Source organism: Colobus angolensis, unplaced genomic scaffold (assembly GCF_000951035.1).
Source record: "Colobus angolensis palliatus isolate OR3802 unplaced genomic scaffold, Cang.pa_1.0 Scaffold622, whole genome shotgun sequence".
Taxonomy (NCBI): Eukaryota; Metazoa; Chordata; class Mammalia; order Primates; family Cercopithecidae; genus Colobus; species Colobus angolensis.
In genome coordinates, this window is record NW_012119844.1 from 105,375 (window position 1) to 122,345 (window position 16,971).

At 45.1% G+C, this 16,971-nt stretch overlaps 1 protein-coding gene across 2 annotated transcripts in view; it reads right to left on the reverse strand.

The window, feature by feature from the left end:
• Nucleotides 1–10,829, reverse strand: part of SMS (spermine synthase) — a 35,801-nt gene extending 24,972 nt beyond the window's left edge. Inside the window, exons 1-2 of one of the 2 annotated variants that reach the window (XM_011963739.1) lie at nt 10,539–10,829; nt 2,728–2,848 (exon numbers count right to left, since the gene is read on the reverse strand). In XM_011963739.1, coding sequence (XP_011819129.1) covers nt 2,728–2,795 — 68 coding nt within the window. In that variant the 5' untranslated portion in view covers nt 2,796–2,848; nt 10,539–10,829. Of the gene's footprint in view, nt 1–2,727; nt 2,849–10,538 lie in introns of those variants that run through there. The other variant, XM_011963740.1, reaches the window with a different exon arrangement.
• Nucleotides 10,830–16,971: the final 6,142 nt, after the last annotated feature.

The window sequence follows — 16,971 nt, forward strand, 5'->3', positions numbered from 1 at the left end:
GCTTGAGCCAGGAGTTCGAGACCAGCCTGGGCAACATGGTGAAACCCCGTCTCTATTAAAAACACAAACTTATCGGAATGTGGGGGTGAGTGCCTGTAATTCCAGCCACTCAGAAGGCTGAGTTGGGAGAACTGCTTGAATCCAGGAGGCAGAGGCTGCAGTGAGCCAAGATTGCGCCACTGCACTCCAGCCTAGGGAATAGAGCAAGACTTGGTCTCAAAAACAGTAACAACAACACCCTAAGCAGTTCATTTGGTTTTTTTTTTTTGTTTCTGTTTATTGCTTTTCAAAGCAGTTTCCAAACAGCTCTTGTCACTCAAAAACCCCTTCTGGGAAGAATTCTAAGTCTTCTGTACAACTGGAATTGGTGTCTATGGCAGAAACTTCAATAATTGTCACAGACAGGTAGGCAGGGCCCAGCTGCAAAGGCCTTTAGGAGATAAAGTGCAACTTTTCACCTGGTGCTGGCTGAGGAGCCTGCCACCGGAGGCGGTGGATGATGAGTTCCGATTTGCTGTGGTCCCCAATAAGATGGACCACAGTAAAAACAGTGAGAGGCGGCAGGTACAGGGAGGGGCTGAGTGTAATCCTGCAGGAGCCAGAGGGCTCTAGGACAGCTACAGCCTCTGCTTTCAAAGACCATCTGGGTCAGAGCAGGGAAGGAAAGGACACAGGGGAGAGGAGGGTTTGGTGGTAGCGTTCATATAAGGAAGAAATCATCATCTTAGATACATTTGAGGTATCTACTAAACACACAGGGAGGTTTGCTGCATGGTTAGAAATACAAGTCTAGGCTTGGGGAAGAAGAGGTTCGGATGTCTTTGAGAGGTATCAGGATAGAGAACACCAATTAATGCCACAGGAGTGGGCCATGGAGACTTATAGAGAGAATAATGGAAGGGGTAGTGAGCTCAAAAAGTACAGGTTTCCCTCATCTCTAGGTCTCTGGAATATAATGGAGGTGGCTACTTTTTCCTTTAATAGAGAAACAAAGGGAGAGAAAGTGGGACATTAAGGAAGCCACGTGGAATTCCAGTACTGGGTACCCACTGAGGTAACAGAATAAAAGTCATCGAAAATACCCCATCCTGGAGTTCACACTTTTATTTATTTTAATGTTTATTTCCATAGGTTACTGGGGAACGGGTGGCGTTTAGTTACATGAGTAAATTCTTTAGTACTGATTTGTGAGATTTTGGTGCACTCATCGCCCAAGCAGTATACACCGCACCCTATTACATTTCTAAATTGATAGTGCAAATTACTAAGAATCTTAATTAGTAGTTTTACATACTAAGCCAGTCCAGATACAATACAAACCAAGATTTAAGGAAATACCAAGAGCTCAACGCACTGGTTTCTTGTTATCAGTCATTTCTTAGTTTAGGTTTTCTTCTGCATTTTACCATGGTCTGCAGTAGCTGATAATCAGTCATAACAGTGCTACTCAAAGTGTGGTCAGCAGTCCAGCAGCATCAGCATCCCCCGGGAGCTTCCTGAAAATTGAATCTGGGCCCTGTCGCAGACCCGCTATTGCATCAAGAACTCTTGCGGTAGGGGCCCAGGGGATCATTGCCTGTCATTTCAAACTGCTTATGCCGCCAGGGGCTCTTGGTCCTGGCCACATAGAACCACTGGGGCTTTGGAGAAATCCAGATGTCCAGGCCCTTCAATTTCTGGGGGAAATGCCCAGGCACGAGTGTTTCATGAAAGCTCTCCAGAAACAGTGTAGAGAAGGGACCTGGGCTCCCCCCACCCCAATAACACACTTATTTCCAGAAATACCAGGCTCTAGGAGCCAGGAAGATGGCAAAGCGCTGCTTGAGGCTCTGTGCAGGCTGCCCCTGGGGCCCTGCAGCACTGCTGCTGGCCAGCCTAAAGCAGGTACCCTCAGCCTGCACCCACCGTACTTTGACCTGAGCAAGAGCATCTGCAGCTCAGCATCCTGCAGCGAGAAGGCCCCGGCATGCCCACTACGGGCCTCTGCTGCAAACTAGTGGGTCCTCACAGGTGGCGGGCACCCCAACCAACCCATCCATCCGGACCCCAGCCCCTCTGATATCATCCTTGCTGACCAAGAGACCGGGAAACACTAAGATAAGCAGCATCGTATGGTAAATCTTACTCCAGGGACTTAAGAGGCTGAGTTCCACCATAAACTTTTTACTCCAGGGAGCGGACCTACCACTTGCATGCGCCCAATGAGCGATCTTGCCCCTGTCGTACTATTACGCTAAAGTCCCCGCCAAGAGCGGGCTCACCAGCCACTTCAGGGTGCATACATTAAGCAAGAGGTCTCACTGCATCTGCACACCACTAACTAGGTGCGTACCTGTAATTACACTCATCTACCTCATGAACTATTCACATCACTCCCTTCAAAACATCACCTGCAGCTCCCCTTGGGGGAGTCAGCCACAAAACTTTTCCTGGGCTGCCTCCCTTATGCTCACTCTGGGCATAAGTCTTAACAAAAAACTTGTCTGGGAAACATGTTTGACCTCCTGTCAATCTATATATACATGAGAGCTTAAGAACCTGTGGTCGGTAACGCTACCAGGAGATTCTGATGTGCAGCTAGGGTTGAGAAGCACCAAGTTCCAGCCCCATCCTAAAAGATGTCAAAGGAGAAAAAAAAAAAAGCCAGGTGCCACCCCATCCTCCACTCTGTCACCCATTCTGCTCATAAGTGACTAGATATGAAGAACAGCACCGGAGACTGCTCACCTGCCATTCTTGTTTGTGTAGGTTGCTAAATAGCCATGGTCCTGCCAGGTGTGCACCGACTCCGCCATTCCCTGCTCCTGGAAAATGGACTGGAGGCCTTTTAGAATGGTCTCACCATCAGCTGGAGAACAAAGGGAAGAAGGCAAGATGGTCAGAAAGAAACATTCAGAAGGAAGGCCAATGAGGCACAGTTTGAGGACTGAACTTTAACAAAAAGAAAAAAAAAAAAAACCTAAACAAAGTTGTCAGTGTCACTTATCCCTTGTCATGACATGAGTGATAAACATTCTCCACCCTGCAAGGAAAGGCGACACAGACCACCAGATTACATGATGATAAGAACACAAAAGCCGACCACAAATAGCTGTGCCAAGGATGTAGACATATGCAGCCTAGAGACAGCATAACAAAATATTCACTCTAAGCAGAAATTAAAGAAATGCAAATAAATGCAAGAACAACAAATGAGATTCCACTTCAGGTTAAATAAATTAATGAGGACACATGGTACTAGAAAGGGGATACCTGTCCACTCACTGCTGATGAGTAATATAAATGACAAGCTTTTTTCCCCATGTTTTACAAAAACGATGTGCTGCTTTTATAACTGGAAAAAAATATCCAACAGTAACCCTCAGTAACATAGCTCTCAATGGTAGAAACTGGACAACGATTCCATATGGGACAACCTGCTGGCTTGTCAGTCTCCCCACCCCACCCCCATGGTCGCAGAAGCCAATCTTCCTGTCTCCCATCCTGCCCACAGTCCTACTCCCAAAAGTGCAATCAGTGTTCCCACGTAAAGTACATTAACCTCTGCAGGTTCACTTGAAGCCAGGATCTTCAAGAACATCCAACATTACAATACTTAGAATAAGGGGTAAATGCAACTTGTTCTCTAGTTCTATCTACAAAGCAGGCATTCCCTAATAAATGTAAAACAAAGAACCAAGATATGACAAGAGGAATTACTCTTTACTTTCCCACCAGCCCTCTGAAGGCTGGCTCCTGTGAGGGGAAAAACAGCCTGGTAAATATCAAAACGAAGCATCTCTGTGACCTGAACAGAGGTAAAAGAAAAACATAGAGTCACAGCTGACTGCAGTGTGATTTGCCAAGAAAATGACGTTAGAATTTCTGCCATAAACTAAGTAGTGCCGAAACTAGAACTGGGATGTTAAGGACTTTTTCACTATGCAGAAAGAGTCTATCTCTAGTGACTCAGAACTGCGTTCCCAAGGCCACTGAATGAAGGCTACAAACGAGGAGTTCAGAGGCCAAAATGGACAGATGTGTCTTATTCTGGCTTGCACAGACTTTTTTTATTTTTTGAGACCGGATCTCCCTCTGTCACCCAGGTTGAAGTGCACTGGCGCAATCTCGGCTCACTATAACCTCTGCTTCTTGGGCTTAAGTGATCCTCTTGCTTCAGCCTCCCAAGTAGCTGGGACTACAGGTGCCTGTCACCTCGCCTGGCTAATTTTTTTTTATTTTTAGTAGAGACAGGGTTTCACCGTGTTAGCCAGGATGGTCTCAATCTCCTGACCTCATGATCTGCCTGCCTCAGGCTCCCAAAGTGCTGGGATTACAGGCATGAGTCACCGCACCCAGCCCATGCCCAACTAAATTTGTACATTTTTGGTAGCAATGGGGTTTCACCATGTTGCCTCCCAAAGTGTTGGGATTACAGGCATGGGCCACTGCACTCAGTCCCTGAACAGACTAAAGTGTAAATTAGTTGCCATTTAAAAATCAGAAGATTTCATCCTCTCCCACTGTAGTGGGTATAACGGTGGCCCCAAAAAGATATATCCACATCTTAATCTCCAGAACCTGGGGATGTGACTTTCTCTGGAAAAGGGTCTGTGTAGATGTAATTAAGTTAAGGATCTTGAGATGAAAGCATCTGGATTATCCAGGTACCCAGACCCTAAACCCAGTGAAAAGTGCCCTTATAAGAGACAGAAGAAAAGATACAGGGAGAAAAGGGGGCAGGTGACATAAGACGGAGGCAGAGGTTGGAGTGATTAAGAGCCACACGCCAAGCCCAGGACAGCTACAAGCACACCAGAAGCTGAAGAGGCAAGGATGGATTCTCCCCTAGAGCCTTCTGGGGAAGCATGGGCCTGTCACGTTTTGATCTGAAACTTCTGGCCTCCAGAATTGTGAGAGAATACATCTCTGCCATTGTAAGCTATCCAGTTTGTAGTACTTTGTTACAGCAGCCCTAGCAAGCTAATACACCTGCCCAAAATTCGTTTTCAACTTTAACAATAGCAAACAGAATACTAAAAGTGGCAGTGAAAACATAATTTAATATTCAGAATTGCCAAACAGAGCAGGTGATAGCCCAGCCAAAACTCATGGACAACACCTGGAACAAAACTAGATGACAGAGTGTAACCCTAAATCCCCAAATGGGTATAGGTAGAAATAAATGCGCCACAACCCTGAGACCCGTGGGGTATCAGCAATTGAGAGAGGAAGAAGAGAAAAAGCAAAGGGACTTCAGACAGCCCTAAGAACTAGAGGAACCCCTTCCGAAAGTCACCAACAGGTGTTCACCCCCAAAGAAATGGTTTCCTCCCCCTCAGAATGCAGGGGTCTGGCTAGCCAAAGTGAAGATGCAGCTGAAACTTGCGAGGATTTGGGTAGGGATGCATGTCAGGGTGGTCAAGCCCTACAGATGGCCAAAATCAAAGAACCTCCAAGAAAAAGTCCCACATCAGGGAGAGACTACCAGTGCAGAATCCACGCCACACTTTCACAGCAGCACAAGCATCTGTAAACACCGAGCAGCAGTGGCCCAATGAATCCTTAAGCTCTCATTTGTTCCTAGCAAAACTGTGCCTCTGGGAAAGTCATTTGGCAGAAAATAATCTAGCTTGCTTTGCTATTCTGAAATTGGTTTCAGGAAATTAAAAGCCAAGGTCTGAATTATATCCCCAGAACTGTAGCATTTAAGACTGAATTCTACTTCACTAAAATAAATCTAATTTCAAACTTGGTAAGATAAACTAACCTTGTTCAGTTTGTGTTTGTCACTGAAGTGTGGTGGGCCAGCCCACTGTGGAGGTGGCTTGAGTGTACCGAGCCAGGCAGAACTTTCCCTGAATCTGAAGAGCCATTCTAAAATTAAGCAATCCCTCCTTGGCTAGAACAGATGTTTTCTGTTTTGAAAGCATATAAAACAAATGATCACTCCTGGTAAATGGCCTCAAGATGGTTCTGTAGGCACATTACAAAACAGAACCCAAACCCCCATGCAGGTGAACGAACAATCTAGACAAGGCCGCCCCGCGTGTAACTGACCAGGTTGTGCAGTGAACGAGGACCCTGGCCTGGGTGGCTGAGCTGGGATGAACCTCATCCCTTAGGCCAAGGAAAGAGGGGTCTTTGTCTGATCTATGCAAAGGATTTGACTGCCGGCCCAGCCGAGTGTAGTGGCCATCCCCTTTTTCTAACTGGCACAATTAACAAAAAGGCACCGTGTGGGCTAAAGAAAGTCCTCTGGCCAGGTTTCAAACTGAAGGAAAAACTACACAAGAAATCTGATTTGAAGCATTACTTGTTCCCACACTATAGGCTTTCCCACCAAGTTCAGTAAAAACAGGCCAAAACTGAACGTGTTTCTGGAAGCTCATTTACCCACAAGCCCTGTTCATTTGTGCGGCCGCCGGGTCCCCGTGGGCATCTGAGCATGCTAGCCCTGCCAGGAAGGTGTCTGCAGGGCCTTATGGGGACACCATCATTTTGCCCATCATTCACCTCCCTTCATCCTCACCTTCCTCCTGATTGGGGCCTCCCCTGTCACCCAGCCCTTGGGGAAAACACTCCAGGGAGGGGGGCTAGAGCTGAAAACTCCGCAGTAGTATCTCTTTCCAAATCAGGGCTTTTTAAGGGAAAACAAAGCAAAGGCATGAGGTGGCTCACTTAGTCATCTTGATCCCAGGTGCTCAATAAATGTTTTGTGGGCAAATAAAAAATTATTTTATTTGGCTGAATTCATCATCCTTTATTACTATATTTTTGCAAAGGTTCAAGAACATCTAGACCAGTGGTTTACAATCCTAGCTGTGCATTATAATTCACCCAGGGAGGCCAGGCATGGTGTTTCACGCCTGTAATCCCAACACTTTAGGAGGTCAAGGCAGGAGGATCGCTTGGGCCCAGGAATTTGAGACCAGCCTGGGCAACGTGGTAAAATCTGTCTCTACCAAAAATACAAAAACTAGCCGGACATAGTGGCACGTCCCTATAGTCCCAGCTACCCAGGAGGCTGGGATGGGAGGAACACCTGAGCCTGGGAGGCGAAGGCGCAGTGAACCATGATTGCGCCACCTCACTTCAGCCTGGGCAACAGTGAGGTCCTATTTCAAAAAGTAAATAATAATCACCTTGGGAGTTTTGAAAAATTCCAATGCCACACATTAGGCCAATTAAGTAGAAATGTGGGGGTGGGACCCAGGCATCAGTATTTTCAACAGCTCCCTGGGAAATTCCAATGTCCAGCCACAGTTGAGAACCACTAATCTAAATCACCCAACACAAAAAAAGGAAAAGAAAATCCCTACCATTTCCAGACCATTTATACTCATTAAGCCACCAAAAAGTTATAGAAAATGCTCACCAGAAGGGCTGAAAAAAGTTAGAACTCTTTACTAACTGAAGCCAAGGGTAACCTGGCACATGCCCCAGAACATGCTTTGGAATTATTCCAAATTTCAACCTTTATGCCTGTCTAGCATGGAACTTGTAAAATAACCAAACAAATCAGACTTGCTCTATCAGGGTTCCTTGCTATCAGGGGCAAGGTTAACAATGTGGTAAGAAAGGCTGCCCCGTCTTTCACAGGCCTTTGGTAAACCGTCATACCCAGTAAATGTCAGGAATGCCTTTGCTTGTCAATAAAAGAGCCCCCACCCCAACTGCCCCAAAGGCAGGAGAGGGGCAATACAATCCCTTGAGAACTACTACATGCTCTATACTCAGGCGAAAACGAGCCTGAGGTCAGAATATACCCAAACTTGAGAACACAGGATAGCAAGGTCGTAAATGTCCACAAATCAGAAGAAAATGTGAAGATAGATTCAAATGCTAAAAGAGCTCATCACACTACTTTCAAGGAGACATAGTCATCCAAACTAGGCCGATGAAATGTTCTTCTTTTTTTTTTTTTTTCATTCAGTTCTAAGTACTTTTCTTTTTATTTATTTATTTATTTTTTATTATACTTTAAGTTCTAGGGTACATGTGCATAGCGTGCAGGTTTGTTACATATGTATACTTGTGCCATGTTGGTGTGCTGCACCCATCAACTCGTCAGCACCCATCAATTCATCATTTATATCAGGTATAACTCCCAATGCAATCCCTCCCCCCTCCCCCCTCCCCGTGATAAGCCCCGGTGTGTGATGTTCCCCTTCCCGAGTCCAAGTGATCTCATTGTTCAGTTCCCATCTATGAGTGAGAACATGCGGTGTTTGGTTTTCTGTTCTTGTGATAGTTTGCTAAGAATGATGGTTTCCAGCTGCATCCATGTCCCTACAAAGGATGCAAACTCATCCTTTTTTATGGCTGCATAGTATTCCATGGTGTATATGTGCCACATTTTCTTAATCCAGTCTGTCACAGACGGACATTTGGGTTGATTCCAAGTCTTTGCTATTGTGAATAGTGCCACAATAAACATACGTGTGCATGTGTCTTTATAGCAGCATGATTTATAATCCTTTGGGTATATACCCAGTAGTGGGATGGCTACAGCCATCTGATCTTTGACAAACCTGAGAGAAACAAGAAATGGGGAAAGGATTCCCTATTTAATAAATGGTGCTGGGAAAATTGGCTAGCCATAAGTAGAAAGCTGAAACTGGATCCTTTCCTTACTCCTTATACGAAAATTAATTCAAGATGGATTAGAGACTTAAATGTTAGACCTAAAACCATAAAAACCCTAGAAGAAAGCCTAGGCAATACCATTCAGGACATAGGCATGGGCAAGGACTTCATGTTTAAAACACCAAAAGCAACGGCAGCAAAAGCCAAAATCGACAAATGGGTTCTAATTAAACTAAAGAGCTTCTGCACAGCAAAAGAAACTACCATCAGAGTGAACAGGCAACCTATAGAATGGGAGAACATTTTTGCAATCTACTCATCTGACAAAGGGCTAATATCCAGAATCTACAAAGAACTCAAACAAATATACAAGAAATGTTCTTCTTTGGCAGAAGTTCTCAGAAAATTCACTTCAATGGCCAAGCAAGAACAATATATTATAACTAGTAGATCGCTCAGCCTTCCAAAGTGCTCAGAAACACAGTGACCTCTCCCAAGGCAAAACATGTCCTTTGTCTACTGAACAACGCAATGCCCCCATTTCCAGCCCACTGCCTACTTTGTGTGTTTGTTCAACAATAACTTAAAATGAATAAACTGGTCCAAACACAATACAGCACTACTGAAGGAAAGGAAGGGAAGACAGGAAGGGGGAAAAAGAATCAAGTCCTAAGCTTCACCTCCTGCCTCATTTTCTACCAGGGAACCATTTATATGCCCGTCTTGGAGAACCTCATTCTTCCCACCCTGAATATCAGCTCCAGAGGCCCGAAGCCCAAATCTGTGTATCTAGCTGGAACCTGCCTCCTGTGCAACTGCTCCCAGCACTGTTCCAACCACAAGTCTCGAATTAAAATCAGGCTTGTTACTTCCCTACGTCTCGTCAATGGTTACATCAACAGCCACTTAACAGTCCCCATAACAGGACCCCCCCAAGCCTCCCACCAGAGTCTCTCCACCCCACCCAAACTCGCTGGCCAGGACTTTTCACTTACAGACCTAATTTTCTCATAAAGTAGAAACCTACTTTGTAGGGATCCTCTATAGAACCCAGAATCAACATCAGTTCCTTCCTTCCCTCATGGTTTTGTACTGCTATTTAATCACCGATCCATATGGTACGCAGCCCTGTGTGCATAAAGCAGATTAGCTGTACTAGCCAACCTTACCAGGCCAGGGAGTCACTCTGAATCAAAACCAAACCTGGCAAAAAAAAAAAAAAAAAAAAGACATGCATGTTATATTCCTGCTCCTCCTTCTCCTTTGAGAATCTAACATCCTCCTTAACTAAATTCCATTAGAGGCTGCCCTAAGGAAATACGCAATTCTCACACATCCAGAAAGACAAAAAACAACAACAAAAAATCTCTCTACTTGTGACCTTGGCTTGTGCATGTTTTTTCAACTTCATAAACTTTAGCTAAGAAAACTCAGGCCATGAGCACACTGGGTGCTTTCTGAAGGCTACACAACTCGGACTGTCCTGTGTGCGGTCACCATCCCTCCCCTTAGGCAGAGCCATCAGACTCGACAGGCCAAAGCCTTGACATTCTCCTCTGCAAAATGAGGCGGTTGGAACAGGAGATTTACATTCACACTCCTTTCAGCTCTCTCATGGTCAAGGAGCACCTGGCTTGTGAAGTTGGAAGATGAATTTCTATTCTCGCCAAGCATATTTTTAGTTATGAAGACTGAAAATTTCATACCTCACTATCAAGCCCCTTTCCCTCCTAGGTCTCTCCCAGAACTGGCTCCAAGGAGTGGTTAGTAATCCCTATCATCACATCATGCCAAGTGATAAGACCCAAACCTGAACCTCCAGCCCACCTACTGCTCCAGCAACTGCAGCCCCAGCCACCATAGAACTGCCGAGATTTCCAGAGCTCCATGCCCTCACTCACACTTTATTCTCAGTGCCCCTACACACACACACACACACACACACTCACGCCTTCCCCACCCATGCTTACCACTTTGCCACCTAAGTCCAAGGGGCCCCCCCACCTTTGGTCAGGCTTACACCCAGCCCCTCCCTGCCTGCTCCTTTCAGAGATCTGCACTTTCTCCATGGGAAGACGGTGTGCGAGCTGGCTGGCAATAGAGCCAGTCTGCAACTCCCCTGCAAGGGGGAGCACAAATGCAGGCATCCTTTCTCCTAAACCCCAGATCCTAACGTCAGATAACCTGAGAGCCAGGCTCAGGTTGTGCACAATTTCCCTTCACACATAAAGCAGCTTTCTGGTTTTTCTTGATAGACCCCTAAACCTAAAAGAGGAAAGGAAACTGGATTCCAATCCAATTTGAAATCAGGTAGCTGCTTTAAAAGCCCGTTCAGATGTTTCTAATCTTGATAACAGTGGTGGTTACACAACTGTATGCACTGGTCAAAACTCAGAACTGGTACACTAAAATTTACATAAATTACACCAAGTTAAAGAAGTACCTGTTCAGGAGTCAAGTTAAAGAAGTATCTCTTCAGGAGTCACCAACGCCACTGGCATAACCCCTCTGGAAAGAATGACAAAGAGCACAGCATCCCTCAAGTCTCCTTTTCACCCAAACCCATGGCTGAGCACTGCCTAAGGGTTTGAGAGCATCTTTTGAACTCAGAATGTGCTAGGTCCATCAAAAGCATGAAGACTGACAGGCAGCAGGTCCAGATTACAGAAATCAAGTGATATGCAAAAAAGCCTTCAATTTCACAAAAGAAAATTTTAGTTTACAATTAAGAATTTAACTTTTTAATTTTAAAAAAGGATCAGCCTATTAGACTTCTCAGATATTAGAAGCTTAATGAATTTCTGGGTCAAGCAGGTGGTCCTTTGGCGTTCTTTGATGGCTTGGCTTTACAGCCCTATATCTAGTCCTTTTTACAACAGCTGCATGATGGTGAAATGAAGCTCATGACACACAACCCAAGCCAACACAGATGTTCACAGTAGCATGATATGTAATAGCCAGAAAGTAGAAATGACCCAAACTGCCATCAAGTTATAGATGGATAAGCAAACTGTGGTTATCCATGCACTATTCAGGCATAAAAGGAATGAAGTACTGATACACACTACATACAACACAATCAGACCTTAAAAACACTATGCTAAGTGAAAGTAGCTTTCACTATGCTAACTGAAAAAAGTAATTCTATTTGTTATGTCCAGAAAAGGTAAATTCTCAGCCGGGCGTGATGGCACATGCCTATAATCCCAGCTACTAGGGAGGCTGAGGCAGGAGAATCGCTTGAACCCGGGAGGCGGAGGTTGAGGTGAGCCAAGATGGTGCCACTGCACTCTAGCCTGGGCAACAAGAGCGAAACTCCACCTCAAAAAACAAAACAGAAAAGGCAAATTCATAGAGATGTAAAGCAGATTAGTGGTTGCCAGAGGCTGGGAAGAATGGTGGGGAGGAATAAGGGTGATGGCTAAGGGGCACAGGGTTTGTTTTTGAGGTGATGAAAATGTTCTAAAGTTGATTTTCATGATGGTCACACAACTCTGCAAATATCCTGAAAGCCACCGAATTGTACATGTTCAATAAAGGAGTTATATGGCATATGAATTATATCTCAATAAAGCTGTTCCCCAAAAATCCCAAACAAGCTGAGCCTTCAGAATCCCACTTACTGCAAGGTTGCCAAGGCAATGGAGAAGTCTCAGAAGTTGGTTTCTCCACTGGCAAGCCACATGTAGAAGAAAGAAAATGGATCCTCATCTCTCACCTTACACAAAAAACCAACTTAAGGTGGATCAAAGACTTACATCTAAAACCTGAAACCATAAAAATTCTAGGAGATAACGACAACATCAGAAAAACTCTTCTAGGCACTGGCTTAGGCAAAGAATTCATGACAAAAGAACCCAAAAGCAAATGCAACAAAACCAAAAATAAATAAATAGGACCTAATTAAACTAAAAAGTTTCTGCACAGCCAAGGAAATAATCATCAGATAACCCACAGAGTGTGAGAAAATATTTACAAACTATGCATCTGACAAAGGGCTAATATCCAGAATCTACAAGGAACTCAAATCAGCAAGGAAAAAAACAATCTCATCAAAAAGTGGGCAAAGGATATGGGCAACAGACAATTCTCAAAAGAAGATAAACAGTCAACAAACATGAAAAAATGCTCAACATCACTAGTTATCAGGAAAATGCAAAAACCACAATGAGATACCACCTTACTCCTGCAAGAATGACTATTATTAAAAAGTCAAAAAATAATAGATGTTGGTGTGGATGTGGTGAAAGGGAACAGTTTTACACTGCTGGTGGGAGTATCAACTAGTACAACCACTGTGGAAAACAGCATGGAGATTCCTTAAAGAACTAAAAGTAGACTTACCATTGCATCCAGCAGTCCCATTACTGGGCATATACCCAGAGGAAAAAAAGCCATTATCTTGAAAAACAAAGCCGGGTGTGGTGGCTCATGCCTATAATCCCAGCACTTTGGGAAGCCAAGGTTTGAGGTCAGGAGTTCGAGACCAGCCTGGCCAATAGGCTGCAAAACACATTATTTCATTCCTTTTTACGGCTGAGTAGTATTCCATGGTATATATACCACATTTTCTCGTTTTTTTTTTTTTTTTTGAGACGGTGTCTTGCTCCGTCACCCAGACTGGAGTGCAGCAGTGTGATCTCTGCTCACTGCAACCTCCACCTCCTGTGTTCAAGAGATTCTCCTGCCTCAGCCTCCCAAGCAGCTGGGATTATAGGTACGCAGCACCACGCCCAGCTAATTCGTGAATCCCCATCGTGAATCCCCAATCGTGAAACCCCATCTCTACTAAAAATACAAAAGTTAGCCCAGCATGGTGGCAGACACTTGTAATCCCAGCTACTCGGGAGGCTGAGGCAGAAGAATCACTTGAACCTAGGAGGCAGAGGTTGCAGTGAGCAGAGATCAGGCCACTGCACTCCAGGCTGGGCAAAAGAGTGACTCAGTCTCAAAAGAAAAAAAAAAAGCCATTATATGAAAAAGACATGCATACACGTTTATAGCAGCACAATTTGCAATTCCAAAAATATGGAACCAACCTAAATGCCCACTGATCGACTGGATAAAGAAAATGTGGTATACTGGCCGGACGTGATGGCTCATGCCTGTAACCCCAGCACTTTGGGAGGCCAAGGTGCAGGGATCTGGGCGTGGTGCTGCGTACCTATAATCCCAGCTACTTGGGAGGTTGAGGCGGAAGAATCATTTAAACACAGGAGGCGGAGGTTGCAGTGAGCAGAGATCACACTGCTGCACTCCAGCCTGGGTGACAGAGCAAGACACCATCTCAAAAAAAAGAAAATGTGGTATATATACCATGGAATACTACTCAGCCATAAAAAGGAATGAAATAATGTGTTTTGCAGCAACTTGGATGGAACTGGAAGCCATTAGGCTAAGTGAAGTAATTCAAGAATGGAAAAGCATATCATATGTCCCCACCTATAACTGTGGTGCTAAGCTATGAGGATGCAAAGACATAAGAATGCCATAATGGACTTTCAGGGCTACGGGAGAAGAGTGGAAAGCGGGTGTGGGATAAAAGACTACATATTGGGTACAGTGTAGACTGCTCGAGTGACAGGTGCACAAAAATCATCACTAAAGAACTTATTCATGTAACCAAAAACCACCTATACCCCAAAAACTATTGATATAAATATTTTCATTTTTTTGTCGCAGCTACTTGGGAGGCTGAGGCAGGAGAACCACTTGAACCTGGGAGGCGGAGGTTGCAGTTAGCCTAGACTGCGCCACTGCACTCCAGCATGGGTGACAGAACAATACTCTATCTCCAAAAAAAAAAAAAAGCATATAGCAGGGCAGGTGCTGTGGCTCACACCTGTAATCGCAGCCCTTTGGGAGGCCGAGGCGGGCAGATCATCTGAGGTCAGGAGTTCGAGACCAGCCTGGCCAACACAGCGAAACCCCGTCTCTACTAAATACAAAAAAAACAGTCGGGTGTGGTGGTGTGCGCCAGTAGTCCTGGCTACTTGGGAGGCTGAGGCAGGAGAATTACTTGAACTCACGAGGCGGAGGTTGCAGTGAGCCAAGATGGCACCCTGCACTCCAGCCTGGGTGACAGAAAGAGATTCCGTCTCAAAAAAATAAATAAAATAAAAATGGACGCAGCCGAGCCATTCTCAGATTATTAATCCACATAAACTGTGATGATGTGTTAGGTGACTATATTTGTGGTAATTTATCGTACAGCAATAGAAAACTAATACATACATTCTTACAAAAAAAAAAAAAAAAGGTAGTTGGTTTCTCCTTCTCCTCCACCACAAGCTGCCCACCAGGCACAGGCTCAGATGCAACATGCATCAGGTAAAGGGGCTGCAAGGAATGGTCTTCTCTAAATGTCCCCATCCATCATAGACTACCAAATATCTGAGTGGCTGTTGTGGGAGAGAATCACTAAAACATATCTAAACAAAGGTTCTTTGGCCTCAAATGCTGGGTGGTAGGGAGGGCAAACATGAAACAAAGATTAAGAAACAACCTTTGTCACTGCACAATCACTGTCGCTGCACAGTGAGGTGGCTGGTGCCCAGTTCCCACACAGCTTTCCTAACACTAAAGTGCCTGCAGCCATTCTCAGATCTCGGTGAGGTATGGCTGCAAAATACAAACAGGGGCCAGTATGGCTGCAAAATACAGACGGGCCAGGTGTGGTGGTTCACGCCTGTACTCCCAGCACTTTGGGAGGCCGAGGCTGGAGGATCACTGGAGACCAGCCTGGGCAACATGGCGAAATGCCATCTGTACTAAAAATACAAAAGGCCGGGCGTGGTGGCTCACGCCTATAATCCCAGCACTTTCGGCGGCCAAGGCGGGCAGATCACAAGGTCAAGAGTTCGAGATCAGCCTGAGCAACATGGTGAAACCCTATCTCTACTAAAAACACAAAAATTAGCCAGGTGTAGTGGCGCGTGCCTGTAATCCCAGCTACTCAGGAGGCTGAGGCAGGAGAATCGCTTGAACATGGGAGGCAGAGGTTGCAGTGAGCCGAGATCACGCCACTGCACTCCAGCCTGGGTGACAAGAGCAAGACTTCATCTCAAAAAACAGCAAAAATAAAAATAAAAATAAAAAATTAGCCAGATGCAGTGGTGCATGCCTGTAGTCCCAGCTAGTCAGGAGGCTGAGGCAGGAGAATCGCTTGAGCCCAGGAGGCAGGGGTTGCAGTGAGCTGAGATCTCGCCATTGTACTCCTGTCTGGGTGACAGAAGAGGGACAGTGGCATGAGAAATTTACAGGACTTTAATTTTTATAGTATGGTTTCTGATATTCATAGAGAAGAGCAACCAGAGAAGAAAAATTAATCACAGAAGAAAAACACAACACCAACACAGAAATGACACCCAAGCTTTTTTCATGCAAACATGCATTAAGGGAAGCCATATGGGCATGTTTACAGAGTACCAGCCACAATGGCTATTTCTTAAAACTCAATGCACTAAGTTACAGCATAACTTAAATGTGCTGCTAATTATTTCACTGCCCTGCCTTGTCATTCCCACTGCAAGGGAGAGCAATTCCCACAGACACTGGGACTGGGGAGGGCAGCACCTTGCTGGTTGCCAAGTGATTCAAACTCACCCATTCTCACCCTTCTGATTTAACCCATATGGAGCCTAGCCAAGACTCAGAAAACAAGGCACAGACGAAACATAGTATACTAAAGCCTGCCTTTCATCTGGAAGGAATATTATCTATTAGTTTGTGGCTGTGAGACATTGAATAACCAGGCCACTTGACCTCTCCTGGAAGGAATCATGCAAACAACACAAGGTATCCTACGATGCTCTTCAGTGGGCCCCGTCAGCTTAAGGACCATGTTTTTTTGAGAAGAGGAAGGAATAAACTCTGGCCCAGAGCTGTGGAAGAGAACCAAAGCAGAGGATTAGGGAAAGAGATGAGAACCCACAGAAAAGCAGGGGGTAGGGATCATGCTACAACCCAACAGAAAGGAGAAGTTAGAGAAGTAACAAGAAGAAGGTTTTGAAAGGGGACTTGCAGTGTTTGAGGTCAGGGAACAAGAGATGAGTTAGGAATGCATCTGGACCAGGTAAAGTGACCAGCCCTTACTTTTAATTCAAAATTGGCATGTGACGTGTGGAGACGGCCCCAGCTACCAACCTACCTTCATCCCCTCATGACAGAGGGGCAGGCTGAAACAGAGGACACAGGCTGGCCCTGGTTAAATGACAATGGTTTCCTTTAGCTCCATCCAGAAGGGGAAACAAAATTTCCTTGCCAAAGTAGAAACCGTGGGACTGCCAGTTTTATTATATGGGAAGGATGAAATATGCTTTCTGAGCACTGCATCACTATCACGAACATCCAGCTTTCTTCTCACTAACCTTAGCTGAGCAGAATCCCTTACGGGTCATACCA